The sequence below is a fragment of the Triturus cristatus genome, chromosome 9, assembly GCF_964204655.1.
Source record: "Triturus cristatus chromosome 9, aTriCri1.1, whole genome shotgun sequence".
NCBI classification, from domain to species: Eukaryota; Metazoa; Chordata; class Amphibia; order Caudata; family Salamandridae; genus Triturus; species Triturus cristatus.
The window spans coordinates 901,252,878-901,270,264 of record NC_140592.1 but is presented as its reverse complement, the minus strand read 5'-3'; the positions used below and the strand labels follow the sequence as shown (position 1 = coordinate 901,270,264).

The 17,387-nt window shown below is 43.2% G+C and overlaps 1 protein-coding gene across 1 annotated transcript in view; it reads left to right on the top strand.

Annotated features, from left to right (window-relative positions):
* The window catches only part of PAPOLA (poly(A) polymerase alpha), an 868,351-nt gene that overhangs the window by 764,742 nt on the left and 86,222 nt on the right, over positions 1-17,387 (top strand). Inside the window, exon 20 of the mRNA XM_085626434.1 lies at positions 6,876-6,947. Within this exon, the coding sequence (XP_085482560.1) occupies positions 6,876-6,947 (72 nt within the window). The remainder of the gene's footprint in view (positions 1-6,875; positions 6,948-17,387) is intronic.

The window sequence follows — 17,387 nt, the reverse complement described above, 5'->3', positions numbered from 1 at the left end:
TATACTATCCAATACTTACCTTAAATGCAATGTAACAGTATGCGTTGTAATGGTATGCGTTGTAAAGGTAGTATGCGATGTAATGGAATGCGTTGTAAAGGTAGTTTTTAAAAATGCGTTGTAGTGTCATGCGATGTAATGGAATGCGTTGTAGTGGATGTTGCGATGTAAAAATTGCGTTGTAAGTGCATGCGTTGTAAATGTATGCGTTGTAACGTCATACATCCGCGTGAGGGCTAACTCCGCTGAGTCCTCATTTTCGGTAAAATAGTGGTCAGTGAATTGTCGAAGCCCCTCTCTGATTTTTCGGGTCTTAAGGAACCAAGGGTTTACTGGCCATGCCCTCTCACGATAACCCGTCTTGCCCTCTTCTGTACCACTGCCCACAGCAGTGACCGATTTGACACACACCTGGCGTGTTGTACCTCCGAGTAAAAGTGAACCTGTGCGTGGCTTGTGAGGAGAACCTCTTGTGTGCCCCTTAATAGTATATGTATACTACCGTTTTTGCAGGTTATGTGCTCTTCAGAGGTCCACCAGGCCCTCAGCCATCAAAGTCTTGAAGAGGGTTAAGCCTTTCCATTATGCTGCATTAATAGGGAGCCCACCTCCAACAGGGTGATGGCATGCAGTTTAGGTGGAAACATACATTGAGCATCTCTCCTCCCAGTGTCCGGAGAGAGCCAAGTACTTACCCTGTGCATCTGTTCATGTTCGCTGGAGAATGAGGGAGTCGTCGTTTTGACTAGTATGCCCACCCCTTTAGACCCTATAGTGTATCTTGCATGGGCTAACATTTGTATCCCCTTCTGTTTAAGTCTTTGTAGTTGTTGCCCTTCAAATGCTTTTCCTGGATCAACACTACATCTGGGGCATGAAGCACCATCCCCCTCTTGATCTTATTCCCCAGCCCAATAACATTCCATGACAATATTCTCAGTGAAGTGGCACTAGTCATGATGTAGCTATTCAGGTCCCCAGCAGGGACACCTCATGATGGGCCATCACCCTGAGCCGCCAATACAACCGCCACATTGGTCACAGCCATGACTCCCATTCGCATTTCCTGGCAGTGAAGTACGACGACAAAAAAGTAAACTGAACAATTAACCTACATTTAGTGTCCCTCCCTGCATAGTGAATTTAAACTCTCCCACCCCCCAACTTTACAGAGCTCATGTCGCCCTTTAAGAAACATAGTTCAAACCAGTGCCATGGTCAGTGCCATTTCAAAAACATAGTTGGTCTCCCCCCAGATGGGCATAGTGCTGTTTCACTTTGTGAGTCGAGGCATCGTTTTATCAAGCCAGGGTTCCGAAAGCACATTGCAATCTGGCGTATCTTGCACCCCCAAAATGGGTGTTAGCACCCCCTGGCTTTGGCGGAGACCCAACACCTGCAATGTCATGAAATGTCCTCCTCTGGAGCAGAGCCAACCTCCGCTGCCCCTGACCCACCAGAATTCTTAAGCAATGCCTTAATGTTCCTTCCTTCGCCCCTGCTAGATCCTCCTATCCATGTTAGTGGCACTAGGTGGGTTTACAACACTCCATTTTCGTTGTGAGCCCCTTGGGTTTCAGTGTATTTATGATCAGGTCTTCGAGAAAGAGCCCTCCACTGTTTCCCCTCTGCCCCCTCTCAGACCCCAACCACTTTAATGTTGTACCTACTGGAACGCCCTTCTAAATTTTCCAGCTTGGCCCTCATTGGCTGAGTCTGCAAGCAAGCTGTGTACCTGTTCCCGTAGACTCTTTTCCTCAGTGCGAAGCGTAGCCTGCTAAGCCTCATGTTCAGTGACTCTATCACCCATTTTTCGGACGTTGGACTGGAGCACGAACCCAGCCTGTGTGCATGTATGACTAAGCCCGGCACCGGCATCAGTGTGGGTTTATTAATACAAGCTTTTTTGATACAAAACATCCCCATTTTCGATGAAGCCATCATGTAGCTTTGGAACTCGTTTTCACGGGTGTCCAGCTCACGCTTTTAAAATTGCATCCCTGATCACTCATACTGGAAGTAATTGAACTGACCAGTACAAGGGCAAATCTGCTCAGTCAGTTAGGCTCTCACATGTAGTGTAGTGCACCCTGCCATAGGGCTGTAGAGCCTGCTGTATGGGCTACTTAGCTATTCTACATGCAGTGTCTGCAGGCATGCCATACAGCCTGTGTTCCATGTCATGTTTTCACTTTTGTCTGCACCAAGACACGCAGTCTGCAGTGACAGTTTAGATGATCTTGGTGAGGGGTGGCTTAGGCTAGCAGAATTTGTGCTGCTGCCCGAGGGGCCCCTCTTTAGTTCCTCAGGCCCTAGGTAACTGGGATACTGTTTACTACAGACTTAGAGAGGGTACTAAAGGTATCACCAGTTGGGGAAGGCAATTGTAGTTTTGGGAAAGGGATCTGGCACTGGGTGCTTGGTTAGCAGGAACCCAGTGCCCTTCCAGTCAAAATCACATCAAATACCAGGCAAAAAGGGCACTTTCCTACAGCCTTTCAGTATCTCCGGACTCCCAAAGGTACTGCTTGAGAATCCTGCCTGCCGTTCAATCCCCGCACACGCCGCTTCTTGCCAGGGGCCAGATTAAGTCTCACCACATGCTTCTGTGGCCTCTCAGCTTTCCCTTGGGAGGCTCTCCTCACCTCTGTATCTCCACAAGCTTTTTGATCCCTCTCGTCTTCTGTTACCTATTACGACACTCTCTGGGCCTGCTGGGAGCTTGCTGCCTCCCTCAGTGTGCGCTGCTGATCCAGCGGTCGATACTGTCCACTATGTCAGGCCAATGCCCCAAGGGGACCTCAGCCCTTCCAAGCCACCCTAACTGATCTCCGGTGGCAGCTGAAGATTCCACACAGCATGGCTGTCGGGTGCTCCCCGCCACCTGCCGGGGGCCTTCTCTCCTCCGTGCGCATGCCCCAATGACCTCTCTGCTTCCCCCGAGTTGGTACACCCTACCCTGGTGTCTCCTCCCTGCAAGGCAGTCTCGCCAGTCGCCACCACCTACAGGTACGTGCAACTACAAACCATCTGTGTCACCAGAGGTCTTCTTTCCAGCTGATCCCACCTAGTCATTGGCTGAGAAGTGCAGACCCCATGTCAGCAGTCTCTGGCTCCACTGCAGGAATCCTTCACCTCAGTTGCGCTCCTTCTAGCTGCGGAACTACCTCGCCAGCAACACGGTGAAGGCCTCCCTGCGACGATCTCCTCCAGTTGTGCCTCCACGTCCTCATCTTGCTTTGCTCTCCGCACCATCCCACGTGCAAATCTGACCGAGGAACAGGTGTCAGATGGATTTAGATATGAATGAAGAAGGATTTTATTTTTCAGAGATTGGAGCCTCTCTAGCATATGGCCATCTTGCTCTTCTGCTGGCCACGCCCCCTAAATGGTTTATACTTGTTCCTTTGTGTAAGCCTTGCTGCTCAGAGCCATAGCTACCCAGGACTGAGCTGAAGGTTTGACAAACAAAACCTAAGGTTCCTGAAGGGGTTGGTAAGTGTATTACATGGAGAGGTTGCACAACCACACCATATAATACTCCCCATTTCCTCACAGTAACAAATACACTAGTCATTAAGGTCACTTCTACTTCATAGCATATTAGCAGTAGACCTAAGAAGTCATCGTTATGTCTGCCAAATGTTTACGTCCTGGATGTTGGTGTATCAGTACTAATATAATTGATATGGAATTCCAACATTATAGGCAAAGCCCCTCCACTCCATGTCTCCATTTTTAATTCTTTCAGATTAATTCTGGATGATTCAAACGAGCATTATACAATTTGCAGATCTTTGTTTTAAGGTCACTGCTACTGTAAGTCTACTTCAGTACTATTTAATCTTCAAGCTATTGCTGGGTATGTAAGCTAGAATCTGTTTTCGTGCAGCATTTTAGAGCTCTAATCAGCTATATTGGACAAATCATAAAAAGTACCACAACGATGAGAGTCCCGCGCCCATGCGCACAGGAAGTCACTTCCTCAAAATATTTAAATTACCAGTGCTCACTTAACGAATGGTCACCGTTAAACCATCCCTACATTGAAATAATTTAACACTTGTAAGGAGCACTACAAATATACACAATATTTCCAAACAAATATCTTTGATTCAAAAACATTGATTCTCAAATCTCATATTTTTTAACATGGAGAATGTCCAATTGTTCATGTACCAATGTCTTAATGCTTTGAGGCCTCGGTTTGTCCTTTATCCATTAATAAATGTTCTTGCCAATGATGAATCCTTTATATCCTTGTTCCATATCAGAGTCTTAATAAAGCAAAAAAAAAAAAAAATTCCTTTTAATCCATCCAAATTTTTCTTTTAATCCATCAATCGTTGTTACCAATTTTTTATGATCCAATCACTTTGTCATCCTTTTGATCCATCCATCGTTTCTTTCCAATTTTTTATTATATTGTATGATCCAATCATTAAATCCAGATGTTATACTTCCATTCCTAATGTCCAATACTCTCAACAGCCGACGCGTTTCGTCCCCTCCCGGGACATCATCAGGGCTGTAAAATAAAAATGAATATATGGCATCATAATCAAGACTTTCCTGTCCATATATTCACACCTTCAAATCAAATCCTGCCTATATAACATGCTCCAAAGTAAATCAGAATAGTTAACACGTTGTTCTAATTTATTCCTACCTATATAACAGGCTCCAAAGTTAATCAAGATGTTAAACCAGTAGTTCTAGTTTATAACAGACATCATCTTTATCAGTCAAAAATGACACAATTGGTGATATAATAAACCCCATGGGTAATATTAATAGCACTCATTGCAATTAACCACATTTGTTGTTCTAAAAACAAAATCCTTCTATAGAACCCTCTTCATATGCATCATTCTGTCCCTGTTCTCTCCTTAGTCTCAATTCCTACATTCCTGATCGAAATCTGCCCCTTTTATGAACCTACTTCTGTTGTCTCTATCCTGTACTCATAGTCCTAAGAACCAATCATCTATAACATCCTTAATTTCGCCACCCTATTTAATTCTCAGCTACATTTCTATATTCCCAGATCAAGTACAATTGAACTGGTCTCACCTTTATCCAGTAATATTGGTGAGTGCATCCAAGACGCGTTATTTCTAATGCAGTCTGTCCAATTCGACTAACACAAATATTATCTGTATCAGAGAAAAAGGAGAAAACACTTTCTATAACCTTTCCCCAACATAAAAAGTAACTTAAATATTCTAAAAACCTATTTCCCAAACTCTCTGTCCAAGTACCTGTGAAAATTCAGAAGTCTTCACCATCTACGCATCTCCTTGCGGTTTCTCTGCATCTCACGCTCCGTATTTTGAACAGTCCGCTCCTCTGGTTTATAAAGGCAAAGTAGCCAATCACTAAGCCTCCTTTCTAATTGTTAACCCTGTTCCCTCTCTGGTCCGCTCATTCGGCGAGCCAATCACTAAGCGGCATTTCAAAACCGTACTTCCCTGGTCGCCGAATGAGCGGACCAGAGAGGGAACAGGGTTAACAATTAGAAAGGAGGCTTAGTGATTGGCTACTTTGCCTTTATAACCCAGAGGAGCGGACTGTTCAAAATACGGAGCGTGAGTTGCAGAGAAACCGCGAGGAGATGCGTAGAGGATGGTGAAGACTTCTGAATTTTCACAGGTACTTGGACAGAGAGTTTCGGAAATAGGTTTTTAGAATATTTAGGTTACTTTTTATGTTGGGAAAGGTTATAGAAAGTGTTTTTCCTTTTTCTCTGATACAGATAATATTTGTGTTAGTCGAATTGGACAGACTGCATTAGAAATAACGCGTCTTGGATGCACTCACCAATATTACTGGATAAAGGTGAGACCGGTTCAATTGTACTTGATCTGGGAATATAGAAATGTAGCTGAGAATTAAATAGGGTGGCGAAATTAAGGATGTTATAGATGATTGGTTCTTAGGACTTTGAGTACAGGATAGAGACAACAGAAGTAGGGTCATAAAAGGGGCAGATTTCGATCAGGAATGTAGGAATTGAGACTAAGGAGAGAACAGGGACAGAATGATGCATATGAAGAGGGTTCTATAGAAGGATTTTGTTTTTGGAACTAAAAATGTGGTGTTTATTGCAATGAGTGCTATTAATATTACCCATGGGGTTTATTATATCACCAATTGTGTCATTTTTGACTGATAAAGATGATGTCTGTTATAAACTAGAACTACTGGTTTAACATCCTGATTAACTTTGGAGCCTGTTATATAGGTAGGAATAAATTAGAACAACTTGTTTACTATTCTGATTTACTTTGGAGCATGTTATATAGGCAGGATTTGATTTGAAGGTGTGAATATATGGACAAGAAAGTCTTGATTATGATGGCATATTCTCAGTTATTTCACAGCCCTGATGATGTCCCGGGAGGGGACGAAACGCGTCGGCTGTTGAGCGTATTGGACATTAGGAATGGAAGTATAACCTCTGGATTTAATGATTGGATCATACAATATAATATAAAATTGGAAAGAAACGATGGATGGATCAAAAGGATGATAAAGTGATTGGATCATAAAAAATTGGTAACAACGATTGATGGATTAAAAAGAAATATTTGGATGGATTAAGAGAAACATTTTTTTTTTGCTTTATTAAGTCTCTGATATGGAACAAGGATATAGAGGATTCATCATTGGCAAGAACATTTATTAATGGATAAAGGACTAACCGAGGCATCAAAGCTATATTGGACAGATTGTGTGTGTTCCTTTTCAGTTTTCACTTATGTAATCAGTGTCCATACAAATCCAGATCAGAACACTGCTGCTGTTCATTTTTTTTTAGTTTGCAAACTTTCTAAAAAAAAAAATGGATTTTCAAAATATATCTTTGTTCATAGGATTGTCTACCCGAAGAATCCACATTCCTGGAACCTGATGAACCTGATAAAGTGGAAACAAACCTCCTTAAGGTATTGCTTTTAACTCTTTGGCAAGTGAATACCTACATTTAAGCATTGTTTTGCCTCTTGTGTTTTTTTGACTATGCTGATTTTTTGGGAATTGTATAGAGCTTTGGCTTGACACACTTAGACTGTGTATCTATGCCTCTTTATGCTTAGGAAGAAAATGTAGGTGAGATTTTGGGACTTAAACTTTAAATGAAAGTCTCTATTCGCGATGCATGAAAAGTACAATTATATACTTAAGTGAATGAAATGCTATTGTGCAGTGTCATTTTAGGGGCTTTATCTTGGATGTTGATGCTTAATGTAACTAACCTGTGTGTTCCTTGGTGAGATCCCAAAAAAGTCATTAACTGGAGGTCTATCATTCATGATCTGCGTGCTGCGGTGCATTTTAATACCTTCTATTAGTTTCAAGTTTCAAAGAATCTTTATTCGAATTATAGCAACTCATAAAAGCACATCTTATAACACACGAAAGAATCTAATTTCCTTAGGAACATACAGATTAGAACGCATTATTATTTACACATTTCCATCGTTCTGCGCGCATGGACAGCAATCTTTAAAAAAGTGCAAACACGAAGGATTATTTCCTCATTTTCAAGTGTTAACAGTGCCTGATAAGATTTAACCAAATTAATTGGTCTACGTTTTTTACAATAAGGAATTAAAAACCGTTTTGTATATTTCAAGTAAAAGTTACAGAGGAAAAAGAAGTGGAAATCACTTTGTTTACTTTGCCCATTGCAAGGACAGCTCATCATAATCGTACTTTTCTGATAGCCCAAAGGAAAATTTAAAGGTACCTAATAGTTCCAGCCCTCAAACGACATACGAGACTTCTTTCCCAATTTGTCAATTGTAAAGTTAAATATAATGCAAGGGGGTATCTGGGTACTACTATATCCATGTACCTCGTAACTGTGGGTTTCTCTTGCTCCCTCCTAAGTCTCCTTAAAGAGTACAGTGCGCTTAATGCCTCTTTTAATTCGAGTTTCTTAGTTTTACTGGCATGGCTAGGATTAATAAAGATGTTATCCATGCCTATTTCTCGCAAATTTGTGTATACATAAGAAATCCACGGAATCTTCAACCCCCTGTCACAACTTAAACAATCAGTTAATATCTCTTGCGTAAGTGACGCTGATTTGTTCATCCAGACCGAGTGCCAAAATAGCACTGGTCGGGAACTGACAAAATCCAAGATAAAATTTAAATTTAATTCATGATGTGTGATAAAATTGGACGTAAAAATTGGCACATTTAATAGTCTCCTACAAAACCGATTCTCTACTTGCTGAATAGAGATGCTGTTCCCAGTGCCCCATACTTCTGCTCCATAAGTTGCCACTGGGACACATTGAAGTTTAAAAATCTTAACAATCGCCTTAGTAACTCCTGATCTCTTTGGTTTAGGAATGCTTAAAATCGAGTTTTTGGCCTTTGAGAATTTGCACGCGGCCTGGGCCAAATGCCCAGACCACGAGCCATTCGCAGCAAAGGTCACGCCCAAATACGGGACGGTATTGGTTGCAATAAGTTTTTCTCCCCCGACCTGTATGGAACTCAATTGTCGTTTACCTGGACCACATGCCATTATAAAAGATTTTTTTAAATTGACTCGTAAGTCCAGGTCATCCATAAATGTGGTAAAATTAAGAACCAAAGAGCGAAGTGAGTTTGGCGTATGGCCCATTAACACCGCATCGTCTGCGTACAGAAGAGCGGGTATGGCTTTGCCATTTATTAAGGGTACGTCCGGTCTTGACTTTACAAGATAGTTACTAAGCCCATTTATATAAATAATAAAAAAGCAGGGGTGCTAAAACGCACCCCTGCCTAACTCCTCTTCCAATTTCAATGGGTCCAGACAATTCCCCACCTACGCCTATTCTCACTCTGGACTTTGGGTCCGTGTGTAAAAAAGCTAAAAAATGGACCAGGTAGATATCCAAACCCTACTCTAATAAAATAAACCAAAGTTTGGACCGATTAACCAAATCAAAGGCGGATGACAAATCCATAAAAGCTAAGTAAATTGGTGCAGAACGGGCAATATTATATTTATCAATGATTAATTTAAGATTAAGGCATTGTTCCACTGTGCCAACCCTTGATCTAAATCCTAGTTGATAGGGGGATAATATCCCAGTTTCCTCTGTCCATGTAATTAACCTATTATAAATGACGCGACCTAATATTTTCAATGTATTGTCTAACAATGAGATTGGTCTATAATTTATAGGATCAGACCTATCCCCTTTCTTGTAAATGGGGACGATTATGCTGGTGCCCCATGTATCAGGCATTGTTGATTCGGGCAAACTATTGAAAACATTCACCAATATGGGTGCCCAAAGATCGGGTTGCCATTTGATGAGGTCTATCGGAAGCCCGTCTGGGCCAGGAGCCTTATTGCCAAGACTCTGGGCAATTGCCTCCTCCACTTCTCCCGCAGTTATCTTTAAATTGACAATGGTTTCAGAGATATTAGTGATTGAGCCTTTTACCGGGGCGGCATAAATGTTAGAAAAGTGTAGTTCCCAGGAGCTAGCGGAGATGGTACAGCTAATTGGGGTAAATTGTTGGCCCATATTCCGGAGTTCTTTTACTGCTGGCCAGAATAAGTTACTTGATTTCCTTCCTGCAGTCAGTGCCAATGCTTCCCAGCGTTCACCCAGGAGCATAGATCTCCTTTTCTTTAGCGCTGTTTGTAAGCCTTCCTTGCTACACTTACTTTTGCCCCAACTCTAGGAATTTCTGTGAGTACCTTACGTAGGTTCCTGTTTGCCACCGAACAACTGTGGTCGAACCACCTGGGATCTTTGGGGCTGTGGGAGGCTGGGACCAGCAGCATAGTCCTAACTGTGGCACATATTTGACTAAAATGTGTTATAATTAACTGGCCACTAGCTGTTGGATCTAGACAAACATCTATAGACTGCTGATTTTCCCTTAAAGATTCCATGGTTCCTGCTTTGTCTATACCTTTCCACTTTAACCGTAATTTATCAGTAGTTACACTTAGGTCTTTCGCTCCCTGCATTGAACTATAGACCGGTTTTGGCGCTAGTTTAAATGTTACAGTTATAGGGTTATGATCCCCAAAATCTGTCACTACCGTGTCAGTTTCCGTTATGCGGTCAGCCATACCAGGGGAAACAAAAATAAAATCAATGGTTGAGGTACTGACTGGTCCTCTATGTGTGGGTGCCTGCTGCGGGGATAATTTTGGTCCATAATCCATTATATCACTAAGAATATGCTCATCTAAAAGGGCTCTCAATTCCTGATTGGCGAGATACCCCTTTCGCTGTTCTACCTGCCATACATTTCTTGGCAGCTGAGCATTAAAGTCCCCGGCCACAACAATTTCAGTTTCGGGCCCAGTAGTTTTTCCCCATCTATCAACTGATTTGGAAATGAAATTAGACAATGCTATAAAATTCTTATTTGGAACTGTTCTAAAATCATTATTATAAAAATGTATTAAAACAAAAGGGGTTTTCCGCTTGTACTCAATGGCCTGTATGTTAACATTATTGGTGTCGATAGCCCTATGATTTCCCCCGGCCATTATACTGAAGCCCACAAACAACCCACCAACAGCCCGACCATATTGCAATTTGCACGCTGGTATGTTATAACAGTGGAACCCATTAATATGCAGATTATATGGTGCCCAAGTTTCTTGGAACAATTATGTCATACCTTGTGATTAGCTCAACCCAGTCTTTATCCTTTAGTCTGGGTTCAAGGCCAGCGACGTTCCAACTAAGTATTTTTAAATCGGAGACTTTATTATGCTCTGTTATTGGCAATCTTATAGGTTCACACATATATGGGGGTAAATCCTTAGGTGGGTTTTTGTTAATCAATGATTCATTAGCGACCACCAATTGCCCTGGGTATTTCTTATTCTTGTCCTGGTCCCCAAAGATATTTACAGACAGTAAATTGGGGCTGGCCTTACGGTCGACAACTGGATTCAAGGTTACCTGCGCCTGTTCTTTGATTACTGCACTACCTTTTAATTCAGATGGACTAAAAATTGGTAGTGTCAAGATCTCTTCAAAAAGTCAATCCACACCCTCTAAGTCTTGGAAATTGAAGGTATCAAAACGATTATAAATAGGTATCCTATATTGATTGTCATAGTAGTCAAAATGCCTACTTTCATATATGGATTTTGGGCGTGTGTAACTTTGAGCCATGTATCGGTTATCATAATGATCGAAGTGCCTACTTCCCTGTGTGTAGTTTCGAGACATATTTCTTTGGGCAAACGGGGGGGGGGGTGGGGGGGTGGATAGAAATAGCTAAGGTCCACTGTTTGAATTCTGCTTTCTAAGTCACCCTCCCTCCACCCACTAATGTAATTTACTAAACGTCTATCTGTAAAATTTATAATAATGCAGTCACCTTCATAATCCTTTTTCCTCTGTCCCACCCAGTTTAATCTTCTAATATTAAGTATTTGGCCATTAAAATATGGGGGAATAGGCCTATGTCGGGATAGCCAATGGCTGACCTTATTCTTCAATTCAATGTAATTTTCTGACTTACCCTCTCCTAAAGTTGGTACTCCTATCATGGCCACAGTGAGAGGGTGCGATTCTGGTGGTAAGTCGACACGTATACTCTTACTAAGTGGCCTAGGTCTCTCGGATTGTTCCTGGGGGCATTGCTGCTGTTACCACATAGTCCCTCGGCTGCCCGCTCACTCCCATCCTTCCCAATGGTGCGATCTGTACCTAGATCTCCAATCTGTGCACTAGGGGGAGATGGCGCTTCTTTTACCTCATCCCACGTCTTTTGAGGGGCCGTTAGCGACTCCTTATGCCCATTGTTTGAAGTTATGAGTCGCTGGGATAATTGAATATGCTTGCTAATGCCCGATGCATCTCTTAAAATGTTCTTATTGTTTCGTGGATGCCCTGGCTTGTCATTAATGTTATTTTGACTCTGTGTTTGTAGAGACTGGGCAAATTTCGACAGGATTTCATTATTTTGCTGTTGGGCTTTTTCAATTTTCTCCAACCTTTCCCCTATTATTTTTACCCTTTCATTCATAGGAAGCATGAGCGACTTCATTAACTGTTCCATTCTAGACATAAGGTTCTCCATACAGAAATTGTTAATACTGTTTTGTGTAACCAGGAAAGTATTAACAGTTTCGTGACCTGTATTTCCCTGAGTAACTGTTTTCTGTAATTGATCTGTATGTATTATAGGTTGTATTATCCTATTAGTGGTCCTTGACGCAGGGCTCGCATTTCTACCCTGCCCTAATCCGTGTTTGGGCCTTACAACTTTTGATTTTACCCTTAATTTATTAGCAGCCCTCACCTTTCTTTTGGGTTCCCGCTTGTCTGTATATCCTTTCTCTCTCGAGTGATTACATGTCGGATTAACTTTATCAGATATCTTGATGAGCTGAAATCAAAAGCCGATTCCTCCCTTCCTCAAGCTTTGGTTCTCCTCGATCTGTCCGCTGCGTTTGACACGGTTGACCATTCCATCCTTCTCGACCGTGTCAGCGCAGCGGGCATCCGGGGCTCCGCTTTCTCCTGGCTCGCGTCCTTTCTTACGGGACGTTCTCAAGCGGTTCATCTCTCCGGTTTCTCTGCCCCCACTCGTCTGGTTTCCTGTGGGGTACTTCAAGGTTCTTCTCTCTCCCCTCTTCTTTTCAATCTTTATATCTATCCTCTCATCACTTCTCTTCTCGATCTGGGGGTCTCTGTGTATAATTACGCAGATGACCTCCAGCTCGTCTTTGATCTTTCCTCTTCTTCTTTGTCCCTTTCTAAGTTTCGCTCCACCCTGGTCTTCATTTCTGAGTGGATGAGTTTAAATCATCTTAAACTCAACCCAGACAAGACTGAGTTGGTCTTGACGGGCGGTTCATCTAGTCCTTGGTCCTCTGCCTTCTGGCCCCCTACCTTTGGTCCCTCTCCTGCACCTGTTTCCTCTGTTAGAACCTTGGTATTAGGGTTAGCCAGGACCTTTCCATGCACGCCCAAGTTAGCTCAGTCATATCTTCCTGCTTTTTATCTCTTCTGCTTATCCGAAAAATTTCTCGCTTTTTCTCTTCTGACGCCCTCAAAATCATCATCATGGCCCTGATCACTTCCCGTCTTGACTACGGGAACAGCCTGTATGTGGGTATACCAGCCTATGAAATACGTCGCCTACAAGCTATGCAGAACCAGGCTGCCCGTCTCATCCTTCACCTTCCCAAAACCCATCATATCACTCCTGTACTCAAGTCCCTTCACTGGCTCCCCGTTCATCAGAGATCTCTTTAAATTGGGTTGTTTAGTTTTCCGGGCTCATGCCCACTCTGCCCCGGCTTTTATCAGTTCTCTCATTTCCTCTCACATCCCCACCCGCACTCTTCGTTCCTCCACTTTGGCCCTCCTCAATGTCCCCCGTTTCCGTAAGTCCAGAACGGGAGGTACCAGATTTTCTGTCCCGGCCCCCCGTTTCTGGAATAGTCTCCCCCTGTCTATGCGCTCTATCCCCATCTATTCCCATTTCCGTAAAGCGCTGAAAACCCTTCTGTTCTCTCAGGCGTACTCCTGCTAAATCCCTTGGGCTTTTTCTGTGACTGATGGCCTGAGCTCTCAGCGCCAGGAAGCCGCTTGGCCACAGTGCGCTTTATTAAATTATTTTTTCATTCATTCATTCATTCAGATACATTGCTATCTTCGTTAATGATACAGACATCCGTCCCTACCTCGCCTTCTACGACTTTGATAAGTGACGGAGATTCTATATTTGTCTGAATGTTTGGGGTCACTAAAAACCTACTTTCCCAGTTTACAAACTCCGAGGGGGAGATTTGTTGTGAGTGAATTATCTGATTTATCTCTGTTACTGGGAGTCCGGCAAATGAGCCCATAAGAATAGAATCCTGTGAATATGCGGTGGTAATAGAAGTATTTGCACCGATATTTATACCCTCAGTCGATTGGGTCGATAGGCGCATGCTTGGGGGTAATGAAAGGCGCCTTTCGGTACTCTCAATCGCGTTGACTACGACTCCTATGGTCTTTTGAAGCATCCTGTCTATAGCGGTGATGCTAGGGAATGATGTAATAACCTGAGCCTTTTTCCTGGAAATTGAGCGAGTTGCCATTGGTGTGCACTTGATTTTGCTCATATTGTTCCCACTTGGTGCTCCTATGGGTTTTAAGATGGTACTATTCCCCTATAAAATCTGAATATCGTATGGACGAAATGAGATAGCTTACAAATAAGATATGTCAACAATGAAGTCACCCCTTAGATAGTACAGGTATAACAATGAGAAATCAGGGAGCTTGCGATTCTAATGTCTGTAGTGGACGAACAGCCAAGGTCCCTGGCCCAGTCCAGTCTCCTCGGGTCTCTGAGGGCCACAGAGGGCCCGCCCTTTGCCCGGGCGCTGTTCCCGCGACGCGGGAGATGAGCAGGAATTTAACAAGCCTCCAGGTGCGTCAGCAAGGGTCTCAGGTTCCGCCTTCCGGCGCTTGGGTGCCTGGGAGATGGAGTCCTCCGCACAGCGGCCGCGATGTGTTTGAAAGGCGGCAGCGGGAGGGAGATACAGCAGCAGCACACAGGGCGATTGCAAAAGAACAAGAGTAAGTTAGTTCAAAGGTCCCAGTAAGAGCCACTGACCAGCATACTCAAGATCTTCTGTACGTCACCAGAATAGACCAAAGTTTTGCATCTACAAGAAAAAACAAATAAATCAATCAACCACTGATCGAAAGGAATCACTAAAAATACATTCCCTGAAACTTTACACATAACAAAATATTTAAAAACATTTTTGGCAATTACATTCATAAAATGAATAGCTGCTGACTCTCGTTAGACAATGCAGGACTGTGAAGATTAGACAAAAACACCTACGAATTCTTTCACCCTAAGTGCACCGCCAGTTCTTCGTCACAGTTATGACCAATGGGGGCCAGAGTTCCATACTGAATTATGAGTTTAGACTCCAACCGTCTAAGATCTTGAACCCTATTGCCTCCTCTTTCATTAATCTTTATTGAGTCAAGAACACAAAAACTAAGCAAATCACTGTTCTGACTGTGGTGACTCAAGAAGTGGCGTGCAACAGGGTATTGTTTGTCGCCATGTTTTATAGCGCGAAGATGTTCTAAAATCCTGATTTTGGCTTTATGTATGGTGCTGCCGATGTAAGCTTTCTTACAGGGACAAAACAGGGCATAAACCGCAAAATCTGTGTTACATGATGTGTGCTTCAAAATTTTGTAGGGCTTGTTGTTTGGGGAAAGAATACATTCTTTGCAGTTTTTGCTATGTTTGCATGCCTTACATTTTCTGCACGTGTAAAAACCTTGTACCCCTAAAATGTTGACATGTGTCGGTTCAATGGCTCTGCACAATGTGTCTTTTAATGATTTTGCCTTTCTGTACGTGACCTGTGGAAACATTTTCACACTCTTTGAAAGGTCACTGTCAGTGTGTAACACTGGCCAAAAAGTGTTGAGGCTTTTGCGAAAATCTATGGCCTGATTATTGTAGGTGGTGATGAACCTTATTTTCTCTGTCTCTTCATCATTTTTTTCAACCTTATCGGTTAATAATGATTCCCTTGATCTTTTAGCCACTTCTGCCTTCGCTTTGTTAACCACAGTTTTGGAGTATCCTCTTTCTAAAAATCTTAGAATCATCACCTTTTCTTCCCTTTCATAGTCTGCCAATGAGCTGCAGTTGCGCTTAGCTCGCAAAAGTTCTCCCAACAGAGGTTTTGGGTGACAGCTACATGCGTGCAGAAGGCTATTTCCGGCTGTTTTTTTCCTAAATAGACAGCTTTTTAAGCTATCATTTTGGATGGTAAGGGAAAGATCCAAAAACTCAATGTTAGTTTGTGACCATTGACTTGTAAAATGAAGATTGAAAATATTGTCATTGAGACTCTCCACAAACAAATTTGCTTCGGTCTCACTGCCATTCCAAATGCAAAGGATGTCATCTATGTATCTTACCCACTTCACTACTTTTTCATTGAAAACCTCATGTTCTTTGACAACCTTTTCCTCCCAGTACCCCAAATAGAGACCTGCAAAGCAAGGAGCAAAGCAAGTCCCCATTAAAGTACCGAGAGATTGTCTGTAGACTTTGCCGTCAAAAATAAAAAAGTTTTGTGTTAAACAAGAAGTCATCATTTCAACAAGCATCTCAGTGTGTCGGAGATATGAGATGGATCTTTCATTCAAATAGTATTTGCATGCTGCAAGTCCTAACTCGTGTGGTATACACGTGTAGAGACGTGTAACATCTAAGGATAGGAGTGAAAATTCTTTTTTCCACCGTGTTAGACCTGGCACCTTGGCGTGAGTTTCCCTTCCACTTTTTGATGGTGTGCCTCGATTGTTTTGCTGGTGTTGTCCGCTCAGGGCACTGCGCCACGGCTAATCCGTGCCGCAGTGCAAGTGCTCCCTAGGTAAAGTGTACCTGTAATTGATGTCCACGATTGGTTTATTGGATTCACTGTCAGTCCCCAGTAAAGTGCACCAGGGGTGCCAGGGCTCGTGAATGCCAATGCTGCTGGTGGGCTTGCAGCGCTGGTTGCGCCACCCACGGAAGCGGCCTTGTAAAGTGTGTCTAGGGCCTGCCACCGCAGACCCTGTGCGCGGTCCGGGACCGTCGCGCTGACTGCGCAAGTGCCCCCACTTGCCAGTCCCTAAACCTTCCCTTACCTACATATTAGCCACCCCTCTGGTAGGCCCAAGGGCAGGGTGCATTGTAGGCATAAGGTAGGACATGCCCTGATGTGTGTGGCATGTCTTAGTAGTGAATTACAGCCATTTTCGTTCTTCACTATTGAAGGCTACCTGCTCTCCATAGGCCAGAATGGGCTGCTGGGATCACGCCAACGCTGTGACCCCAGTGGACTCAGAGAGCATGGTAGAAGTGTCAAGTTTAGTATGCCTGAACTCAGGATGATAAAATACTTCTTGTAGTCAAGTTTATTTTAATATCCTGGGTTTGTAAATACTACTTTTAGAAAGTTAGTATTTACTGACCTGACCATCTCAGTCCGCCTCTGCTGTATGTGTGTGTGTTCTGCCCAGCAACAGTAAGGAGCAGGGTTGGGGAATCCCCAGAGACAGGTTGGCTGCCAGGTGGTGGGTAGAGAGATTACACCTGGATGGGTGGGAGGAGTACACCTTGACTCTTGAATAGACCTGTGCTCTGCCACCACAAAGCCGGCGCCACCCCCTGTGGGGCGGCTGATGTCTCTGCCCTGCTGCTGAAAGGAAAGAGCAGAGTCACCATAACAAAGTGCTCCAGAACTGGACTGAGCCAGGCCTAGGCCCCCTGGCGCTAAAGAACAAAAGAATCATGGTATAAAAGTAGGAGCCTGGCTCCTAAGAAATCAGAATCCTGTTTACCACAAAGAACCTCTGCCCGACTAGAAGG